At 45.4% G+C, this 11,554-nt stretch overlaps 1 protein-coding gene across 1 annotated transcript; it reads right to left on the bottom strand.

Moving 5' to 3' along the window:
* Positions 1-8,922: 8,922 nt before the first annotated feature.
* LOC309546581 (histone H4-like) lies at positions 8,923-9,303 on the bottom strand (the record flags this gene model as incomplete). The annotated part of the gene is made up of 1 exon (XM_082246329.1): positions 8,923-9,303. The coding sequence occupies exon 1, from the start codon at positions 9,232-9,234 to the stop codon at positions 8,923-8,925; it is 312 nt and encodes a 103-aa protein (XP_082102455.1). The 5' UTR covers positions 9,235-9,303.
* Between the last annotated feature and the right edge of the window lie 2,251 nt (positions 9,304-11,554).

The following is an 11,554-nucleotide window of genomic DNA, read 5'->3' as shown; positions in this document are numbered from 1 at the left end:
GCTGATTATGATAAACTAAGGGTTAATAAGGCATTAGAAAAGATCATAGTATATGGTACTTACTTGTCAGGTAATTTCACAGTTTATGCAGCAATAAGCATGACCTGTAGATGAATGAAACAGAGTAGATACTAATATAACAATGTTGTATCTCTCTATCTCCTGTCTGATCAATGTTTATAAACAATGTTACTTTGTATCTCTTCGTATAGAAGATATAAAAAGATACAAAGTATAGCATTAAAGGTATTGTAAAGGTAGAAGGTTTTTTTTTTTTTTTTATCTTAATGCATTCTATGCATTAACTACTTGCCTAGAAGACACTTAAACCCCCTTCCTGCCGAGGACAATTTTCAGCTTTCAATGCTGTCGCACTTTGAATGACAATTGCGCGATCATGCAACGCTGTACCCAAATTATTTGTTTGAAAAAAAAAAAAAGATAACAATTTAGAGTTTCTTTTGGTGGTATTTAATAACCACTGGGGTTTTATATTTTTTGCTGAACAAACAAAAAAGACCACAAATTAAAAACAAAAGAAAACGGTTTTTAAAGTTTGTTGTAAAATTTTGCAAACAGGTAATTTTTCACCTTCATTGATGTGCGCTGATGAGGCAGCACTGATAGGCACTGATAGGCAGCACTTATGGGTACCGATTGGCTGCACTGATAGGCACTGATGGGCACTGGTATGTGGCACTAATGGGTGGCACCAATAGGTGGCATGGAAGGACATTGATAGGTGGCACTGATGAGCACTGACAAGTGGAACTGATAGGTAGCACCCACACTTATGGGCAGCACTGATGATGGGGGCACTAGTTGGCACTGATAGGTGGCACTGGTGGGCACTGATAGGTGGCACTGACCTGCACAGGTAGGTGGCACAGGTGCGCACACATGAGGCAGCAGTGACTTTTCATCTTCGGGACCGATATTCCTCTGACAGCAGCCGGCGATCAGCTTTTTTTTTCTCCTCATGCTGTTAGTGTGAGGGGAAAAAAAAGCCAATTACTGGCTCTGTTAACATCACATGGCTGACAGCTGATCACATGGTAAGGGGCCGGGACTGGCCCCTTACTCCGATCTGTGATCAGCCGCGTCTCATGGACTTGATGATTACAGAGCGAGTCAGGAGCACCCCTCAGGGAGCTCACTGGCAGCTGATGCACGGGAGGACGAAAATGGACACCCTCCCTTCCGCCAATTTAGGCCCATGCTGTTGCCGTCTTTCGGCTATAGCGTGGGCAGGGACAGGTTAAGATACAAAACCTTCTATGTATAGCAGCCTCCCCAGCCCCCGTAATACTTTCCTGAGCCCTTCTCTGTCCAGCGATGTGTATGAGTCTCTCGGCCCTCAGGGACTCTCCCTCCTGATAGGTTGAGACACAGCCATGGTGCCATTTGCTGCCGTGGCTGTCGATCAAAGTCAGTTAGCCAATCAGAGGAGAAAGGGGGTGGGGGCCCAACAGCGGCTCCGTGTCTGAATGGACAGATGGAGCTGCAGCTCGGCTCAGGTGCCCCCATAGCAGCTGCTTGCTGTGGGGGCACTCCATAGGAGGGAGGGGTCAGTAGCAGCGAAGAGGAACCAGAGAAGAGGAGGATCCGGGCTGCTCTGTGAAAAGCCACAAAGCCAACTGCACAGAGGAGGTAAGTATGACATGTTTGTTATGTTAGGAGAAAATAAAAAAAAACTTTAAAGAGGTGAACCCCAGACAGATAAACAAGGCAGACATGAATGCAGGTCTGTTTCTAGTGTTGAGAAAAGGTCAGGGCAAAGATATGAAAGTTCCCCTCTCCCACCTATCAGACACCCTCCTTTTCCCCTTGGGAGGGGATGGGACCAATAGTGGTGAGCGCCAAAATATTTGCGGCATTCCATAAAATAGTACCACTGAAGAGTCTAAAATCAGATCACAAATATGGGACTAACAATGGCAAAGAAAAAATGTATTTAGGTTGGTGGTATCACTGGAAGGAAAAAGTGCCCCTGAGTCAGTGGTGTCACTTAAAGGAAAAATGTCCTTGCATAGGTGGTATCACTGAAATAAAAGTAGCCCTTGTATCAGTGGTGTCCCTGGAAATAGAAAATGTCTCTGCATAGGTGGTGTCACTGAAATAAAAAAAAAAAAGTCCCTGCATCGGTGGTGTCACTGACAAAAACACCACTACAAAGCTCCCTACCCTCTTGTACAGAGCTCTTCTCTCAACCTTGACCCTACTACTAAATCTCACCCCATCCTCTCCCAGTACAGAGCTCAACACTTCTACACACTGATACAAATCTGCATCCAATCAAATTAGTCATCCTGTCCCTTTGTCAGCCAACTGCTACAATTACAAAGAACACAAGGGTTTAGACACACAATGAAGTCTCTCACAGATTAGCAGTAAACTAATAGCGATCGGCCGAACACCCCCTGTTCGGTTCAAGCCAGAACTCCCAAACAAGGGAAATGTTCTAACCCAAATGACAAACCCAATTAAAGTCTATGGAACCTGAACTTTAAAAATCAGAAGTCCCCATTTTGAAGACTTATATGAAAGTTATTGGCCATAAAAAAGGGTATGGGAGCCTGGGTACTGCCCTGAAGGGACATGTATCAATGCAAATAATTTATTTATTTTTTTATGTTTTTTTTTTTTTCCAGGAGCAGTGATTTTAATGATGCTTTAAGTGAAACAATAAAAATAAAAACAATTCCTTTTAACTATAGTTCCTGTGGGGTCCCCTTAGCCTGCCTGTAAAGTGGTGCATCTGTACCATGTATAGAACCTGCTGCAGCAAAACTAAAAATTTAAAGAGAAAAAAAAAAGACATTTATATTGACGGCAATACAACAGCATTCCCAGCAATAACAAAATGTTAGAAAATGTGTGGGGGTCCCCCCAATCCATACAAGGCCCTTTGGCAAAAAAAAAAAAAATACTATAAAAAATAAAAAGTAAAATAAATGCGAAAAAAAGGAAAGCTCCTCATTCCTCTGCATTTGCCCGCAGGAGCGAAAGCATACGGACAGAAGTCACGCCCCCATATATAAACCGTGTTCAAACCACACGTGAGGTATCACCGCAATCGTTAGCATGAGAGAATTAATTCTAGCACAAGACCTCCTCTGTAACTCTTTTTTTTTTTTTCAGGTAACCTATAAAACTTTGTACAGCGTTGCCTATTTTTAAAGCATGACATGTTGGGTATCTATTTACTTGGCGTAGCATCATCTTTCATATTATACAAAAAAACTGGGGTAACTATTGTGTTTTTTTTTTTTTTTTAATTCATTAAAAAATATTAAAAAAAAATGAGTTTAAAAAAAAACATTGCACAAATACAGTGTGACATAAAATATTGTAACAACCAACATTTTATTCTCTAGGGTCTCTGCTAAAAAATATTTGTAATGTATAATGTTTGGGGGTTTCTAAGAAATTTTCTAGCAAAAAAATACTGATTTTAACTTGTAAGCAACAAAAGCCAGAAACATGCTGGGTCAGCAAGTGGTTAATCATGAATGTTGTCCTTGCTGTGTGCAATGTCATATCTGTTGTGCCCAGGGTCATTAGGAACCCAAGCAATGTACCTGAATGAAGCTTATAAAACACACATATCTGTCCTTGCTTTGGCTGTATTGTTTATTTGAAAAATAAAGACTATTTCAATTCAAATAATACAAGTAATCCATTTACTTTTCTTTTTAATGTTAAAGCCTAATGCCAGGACTTAGAATAAAAAAATAAAAAAATAAATGTCCGGTTTTCAGTCAAAAGAGCCAACTCATCAAAATCTCCAATTGCGTCACTTCCGGTCACTCTCCAGCAGCAGTGATTGGAGATTTGGATGACTTGGCTGTTCTCACAGAACACTGGCTGCCTATACACAATATAATGAGTGGATATTGTTAGTCCGCCCGCTACTAACTAACAACATGGCCGCCTCAAAGGCGGGGACAACCCTTTTTCCTCCTTACCCGCTCTGTCATAACCGCCAACTCATTGTGTACTGGTGTTCCGTGAAAATTCCCTACCCTCGTCACTTCCGGTGAGGGTACGTCATACATCAGCTGAGCAGCTTCCCAGTGCGCATGCTCACAGCTGCGGAGGGTAAGGAATTTTCACAGGGTAGTGTTTTTTCATGGAACACCGCGTCATTCATCAGCTGTTGCCGCGTAAAATCATCTCGGCTCCAACCTGTCACACTTCCCTCATCTCTGCTCCAGGAGAATTCAATCGGCAGCGGGTCTATGAAAATACAAATCACGGCTACAGTGTTTTATACCGTAACAGTCACTCATTTGGGACGCCGCACCTGCTGATGAGGGAAGTCTCCAAGATGATTTCATTTAGCGGCTGGGCATGCGCAGTGGGACGCGCTGCAACAGCTGATAAATTATGTGGTGTAAGGTTAAAAACACTACCCCATGAAAATTCCCTACCCGCCGCAGCTGTGAGCATGCGCACTGGGAAGCTGCTCAGCTGTTGAATAATGTACCCTCACAGGAAGTGACGAGGGTAGGGAATTTTCACAGGGTAGAGTTTAACGTTACACAGGAATGTATACGCTGCTGCTGTTCTGTGAAAACAGCCAACTTGTCAAAAATGTCCAATTACTGATGCTGGAGAGTCATCGGAAGTGATGTAGTTGGAGATTTTTACAAGTTGGCTCTTTTAACAGAACACAAGAACTGCTACGGTGAATGGATGGAGCCACAGAGCTTGAATGATATCTTAATAGGCAATGCTATACACAAACTTGTCCAGAGGATGGCACCAGAGAAGTGACTAAAAAAAAAAAAAGGTGATGTTATACCCAAACTTGACCACAGGATGGAGCCAAAGAGTGAAATCATTTTACTCTCTTGCTCAAGCCTGTGGTCAAATACGGGAATAACATCAACCATTGAGAAATCATTACACACCCAAAGCTTAAAAAAGTCATGATTAAGAAAAATAACAAAACTCCATATAAAAGAAATGAAAAGCCTAAAACACCCCTTGGAATAAAAGCCCAATTTCAGACAATGGATCAGTAAATCGCAGGACATGACTGTAGAGGCAGGGATCGAGGTTTGTAATAAGAAGACAGTCCTCTGTCACCTGGGTGTCCATGGAGGTTCCCGGATGTAGGGGGCGTGGCCTGAAGACCCATGTGAGCGGACGGGTTCTAGCGAGGCTCTCCCGGCGGATCTCCGATTAAGTAATCCTGCGGCTCCAAACTCGAGCGTTACCTCCACCCCCAGACACCGATCGACACCGCCATCCAGCCCTGGACATGTCTCTGCCAAAACGGCCATCCGAGGCGGCGGCTAAATTGGAGAAGTTCCGGCGCCAAGAGGGGAGCGGGGTGGCCCAAAATGGCGGACCGTCCCAGCCTGCTCCCGCTGCAGCTACGCAGGCTGCGGACCAAGAGGTCATCCTGGCCGCCATCACGGACTGCAAGGCGTCCCTGACCACCAAAATAGAAGAGATCAAGGTAGACATCTCCTTGCTTAAAAAGGACTTTCAGAAACTGCGGGGCAGGATGTCTGAGGTGGAGGGACGGATATCCAGGGTGGAGGATGATTTACCCCCCATACAGAACGCTGCAGAGCAGGCTGCCAGGGACATTCAGTATTTGCTACATAAACAGGACGACCTGAAGAACAGAGCCAGGCGTAATAACATTCGCTTTGTTGGATTGCCGGAGGCAGCGGAGGGGGCATCCCCTGCTACGTTCTTGGAGGACCTCCTGGTCAAATCGTACGGCAGGGAGGCGTTCTCACAGGCCTTTGTTGTGGAAAGGGCACATCGCATGCCAGCGAAGAAGCCGCCTCCAGGTGCCCCACCCCGGGTCTTTATTGCCCGATTTATGAACTTTCGGGACCGGGATGCGGTTCTCCGGCTTTCCAGAGAGCGTGGGAACATCCCGCTGGATAATCATCACGTCATGGCGTTCCCGGACTTCTCAGCGGAGGTCCAGAAACAGCGCAGCCAGTTTGGGGAAGTCAAGCAACGCCTTAGGACCCGCAACCTCAAATATGCAATGCTGTACCCTGCCAGGCTACGAGTGGTCGGAGAAGATAGGGTGCATTTTTTTGAGGACCCTGACGCTGCGATAGCCTGGCTGGACCGTCTGCCGTGAGTGTTGAGTCTGCTGCTCCTTCCCTGCCCCTGTGTCCATCGGATAACTGTACGTACTTTAGCCTGAACTATCCTTGTGGTTTCCCCCCCCCCCCCTCCCCCCTCCTCACCTGTCCCTCATGCCTTGGAAGCTCGTGCTGGCGCTCCTACCGTCCCCTGCTAATCCAGTATCTATGGACTGTACTCCTCCTAGGGGTGCCCGGGTATGTGTCCCAGTCTCCTGGCTCCCCCTGGTCGGACAATCCCCCCCCCCTTCCCCCCCAAAAACCTTTTTTCTTTTTCTCTTATATCTGCTTTGCCGATACGGACCCTGTCTTATTTTTGCCTTCTAGCCGGGAGGCCTCTATGCCCACCATGGGTAATATGAACCTTCAATACCATGACTTATGCTCACTGTTATGTCCCAGAAATGGGACCCCTCTTCGGAGATTGTTCACCCTCATGGGCGTGCAGTGCTCTAGTTGGTTCTGGGGGGCTTCGCCATTTGGTGGAACTGCCCGGGGCTGCTGGACACTGCTGCCTGTGGACTGTTTGGTTTTGGGATTGATGCTCACACAAGTTGGGGTGTGTGTTGGGCTGGGTGGGGGGTGGGGGTTTATGTTTATTGAGTTTTGCTATGTGTATTGTGTACAGCCATGTGTTTGCACTGCCCTATCTTTTCACACTGTTTGGTTAGGCTTCTGGGTTCCGGGCCATGGGCGGCGGGCGCGGTCTGAGCCTGTCCCGGGGCTCCGTCGCGATCCTGTGCCGGGAAATGCTCTCTCCTCCTTGATGATATGGCGGGGCTGACCTTTATTACGTGGAACGTGCGAGGCATCCGAGACGGGGTCAAGCGAACCGTTATCCTGTCTTATCTGAAGGAACAGAGGGCGGATGTAATTGCGCTGGTCGAGATGCATGCTGAGGGCACCCTGCTTGGGGCCCTCCGCAGACCGTGGGTCGGTTGGTCTTTCCATGCTTCGCACTCCTCTCATTCGAGGGGTGTGTCGTTGCTGGTCTCTCAGGCTGTGGCTTTCGCGGTGAGGGAGGTGGTGACGGACCCCCTGGGTAGATATGTGTTTGTTGCTGGAGCCATAGGGGGGCATGAAATACTCTTACTAGCATGGTACTTTCCTCCCCCTTTTAGTGCCACCCTCCTGACTGAAGGTGTGGCGTTTCTGGCAAGATACCCCTCAGTTCCCGCAGTATGGATGGGGGACTTTAACACGGTCTCCAATCCGTTCCTGGATAGGGTAGGCGCACCAGGCTCCCCGCCTTACCCGGATAGACCCACCCGCTTCCATAGAATGCTCGCTAGCTGTCACCTCCTTGACTCGTGGAGGTGTCTGAATCCCACTGCACGGGCCTACTCGTGCTTCTCAACATCCCACTCCACCATGTCTAGGATTGATGGTATATGGATCTCCCAGGCCCTCCTGCCCAGGCTTTTAGGTGCCCGTTTTGGCCCGAGACTGCTCTCGGATCACGCCCCATACATGGTTACTATGTCCTTGTTTACTTGACTCTTTGACGAAGGAATGGGACTTTTTTTTTCAGCTCCAACTCTGACACTGCTTCCGTGCTGACTGTATGGGAGGCCTTCAAGGGCCATGCATGTTTACTTTTGTCGTCGCGCATAGCTCGACATCGGAGGGCGTCGCGGACCGACCTGTATACTGCTGAACAACAATTGGCTGATCTGGAGGCTGAGTATGCCAGCTCTCCGACACCGGACGCGCTTTCCCAACTTAAACTGAGGTCTAGGGCCCTAGACCATATGTTCCAGGAACGTGCCAATCACAAACTGTTTTTTAGTAAGCAGCGTATATTTGAGCATGGGGAACGATCAGGCAAATTGCTGGCCTATTTGGCACATATGGACGCTAGACCGCCTGTGGTGATCACACTCCATCCTTCGGTGCTGGGCGACTCCTCGGACCCCGCGGCTGTGGCGGAGCTGTTTGCTTCGTACTTTAGCGAGGTCTATTCCTCCAAGGTGGATTATGATCCTTTGGATCTAGCTGGTCTGCTGGATGCCCTGGAGTTTCCCACACTGACCCTTGAACAGGTCACGGCGCTCGAGGCTCCGATTTCTCGGGATGAAATAGCTCCCGCCATTTCCTGTTTTACTAGGGCTAAAGCGCCTGGATCTGATGGCCTTCCCGTCGAGTTTTACTCGCAATATTCCTGCTCGCGGTGTTTGAGGCGGCATTTGAGTCGGGCTCTCTCCCTGCCTCGATGTGTGAGGCGTTGATCATTTTACTTCCCAAGCCTGGTAAGGATCCCAAATTTCCGGAATCCTACAGGCCCATCTCACTGTTACAGTGTGATGATAAAATCTTGGCTAAAGTGCTTGCCCTCAGACTCAATACGGTGATCCTTTCTCTTGTAAAAAAAAAAAAAGAAAGGAAAAAAGCGCCAATCATGTGGTTTTTTTGGTGGCGACCATATATATATATATATATATACATATACATATATATATATATATATATATATATATATATATATATATATATATATATATATATATATACAGTATATATATACACAATGTTCTTGGCTTACAAAATAGTCATCCCAAATTCTACCTACCTAAAAGATAGATAGTATTTGGAATGACTATATTTGTGTATGTATGTGTATATATATATAAATATATATATATATATATGGTAGTTTGGATCTGTCGTTTTATGTATAAGGAAAATTATGTATGTTACAGGAGCAATGTATAAATATCCATAGACAGCTCTTTGTATGAGAAGGTGGGTGGCCCTGAGAAGGGCCTTTGTTGGGGTGAAGTGGGTAGGTGGATGTTGGGGTTTATCCTCCGAATCCGTAGAGAGTGCAGCCCTGGCGTTTGAGCGCATAGACGACATCCATGGCGGTGACGGTCTTCCTCTTGGCGTGCTCGGTGTAGGTGACGGCATCGCGGATGACATTCTCCAGGAAGACTTTGAGCACTCTGCGGGTCTCCTCATAGATGAGTCCGGAGATGCGCTTGACACCCCCTCTGCGGGCCAAACGTCGGATGGCGGGTTTGGTGATGCCCTGGATGTTGTCCCGGAGCACCTTCCTGTGGCGCTTAGCGCCTCCTTTCCCCAGACCCTTCCCTCCTTTACCGCGACAAGACATGGCGACACTTCTCTGTTACAAACAACAACTGAGATAAGCTGACTGTCCGCCCGCCTTCCTTTTATAGAGCCTGAGCGGACCTGATGGGAAACACCCTGGGAGAAGGCGGAGTCACACCCATTCATTACACAGAATAGATTTTTTTTTCCCATTTCTAAGACTTCTAAACATTCTGCTGTTTTAAAAAATATTAGGGCAACAGAAATACATCCGGAGAAGACCAATATACATATATTCTTCCTTCTCAATGGTTTTCACCGAAAATATTGTTGACACTTTATAATAGAAAATACAATCACTAGATATTATTGTCAAAAATAATGTCATATCTATAGAATATTACTCTAAAAAAGAAAATAAATATACGAATAACACCGCTTCCCTGTTTAAACCTGAGCGGACCTGATAGGAGACTAATCGAAAGGGGCGTGGCCACAACATATTCGTATTCTGTAGAGAATTTTACGTTCTTAGAACCTTGTAACATTTGGCGGATTGTGTGTTACAAAGAGGAAACCGATCTGGTTCTTCGGACATTAAATCTTTTCTTTATTCATTCATTGTACATATTTATGTGTCATGGTTACTACCAGACATTTCTTGTTATACATATTCTGCTTGTGATATGAGGACAATCTTTCACTGATAAATGTCTGAAAGAGACATAAATAAATTGATGATCAGATCTGTATGTGATGATTTCCTCATCATATATAGAAAAGTAGAGATCTATAATAGAAGACATTTCTCTATCATGCTGTGTGTGTAGCAGTGGTGAGATCCTGGATTCTGAGAAGTTACATATAGAATTGTTTTCTCATGGTTCAGTAACACAGAGAATCCTTCCGGACGAATGACATTGGAGTAATAATGAGATTTCTCCGATAAATGTCTGATCTGATGATCTCCTCCGTGTCGGATTTGGCGGTATAAAAGGGCTGAATGTTTCTCTGTAACAATCTAAACAATTCTGGCGGGCAATTTTGAAAACTGCAATTTGAAATCTGAGCCAATCACAGCTGTGGGCGTCTCCTTCGTCAGCCAGTAATAATGTCTTCTTATGGGGAGTCCAAAGAAATGTATTGTGAGATCTCTGTGTTCTCAGCCCAGAAAATACTTGTTCTGTAGACTTTCTATTGATCTCTATAGCAGGGCGGATTCTGTATTGTGAAATGAAACATCCTGAAATGATTTCCAACGTATTTCTTATTCTCGGTTTATGAATCCCCTGAGATGAAGGGGACCGTTGATCAATGGTCCCGGAAAGGTCGGCTGTGTGGATCGGAGATCACTGTAACGGTCATGGAATTCCTGGGATCCATTTAGAGGAAGGAATTGGAAAGTTGATCCAATCGCAGTTGTGGGAGATTCCTTCAGATAGGATTTTGTCTTTGAGTGTGAAGGAGGTGATGAGATTTGTGTTCCTTTTCAGTTGGAAGGATTCTTGTTTGGAATGTATAGAATATGTAATCATCCATCAGAAGTAAAGGATGGAGAGCAATGAGGATCAGTCCCTGTAATCAGATCACTTTGTTGTACAATAAGAAGATCAAATCCCCGTTCCCCAACAACAATGATGATATATTGTAATGAGAAGAGATGAGAAATGTCCGGTCATTACTATTCACCTGTATTACAAGTCAGTAAATAAGAAGACAAAGTGTTTGCCTGTAGAGTGCGCTTTACCTGACAGTAATAATACAATTTATCACATTAATAATAAAGGATGAGAATCGGATTCAGCGTATATGTGTGGCTCTTTGTATGGTTGGGTGGGTGGCTCTGAAAAGAGCCGTTGTTGTGTTGGGTGAAACGGTGGGGGGATTACTTGGTCTTGGCGGCCTTGTGGCTCCCGGTCTTCTTGGGCAGCAGCATGGCCTGGATGTTGGGCAGGACTCCTCCCTGGGCGATGGTACCAGCATTTGAAAAGCACAAAAGTGAGCCGAACCATTCGGTTCCATGCAGTGGAAAAGCGCCATAAGACTACCAGGTGCATCTTACCAATGTGGATTTAGCATCACCAAATCTTGGTTATATGGTCTCCTGAGAAAGCCAGTTAACAGTGAAACCCGTAGAGACCAGCGCCTAATTGTTTTCTACATTCTGGACTAAATATAGTTATTATACTAACACATGTACATTGAACATCATTTCATCATTTTCTATATGTATACAGTGCCTTGCGAAAGTATTCGGCCCCCTTGAACTTTGCGACCTTTTGCCACATTTCAGGCTTCAAACATAAAGATATAAAACTGTAATTTTATGTGAAGAATCAACAACAAGTGGGACACAATCATGAAGTGGAACGAAATTTATT

The sequence above is a fragment of the Pelophylax lessonae genome (assembly GCF_965119305.1).
Source record: "Pelophylax lessonae genome assembly, chromosome: 2".
Classification (NCBI taxonomy): domain Eukaryota; kingdom Metazoa; phylum Chordata; class Amphibia; order Anura; family Ranidae; genus Pelophylax; species Pelophylax lessonae.
This window is presented reverse-complemented; position numbering and strand designations above follow the sequence as displayed.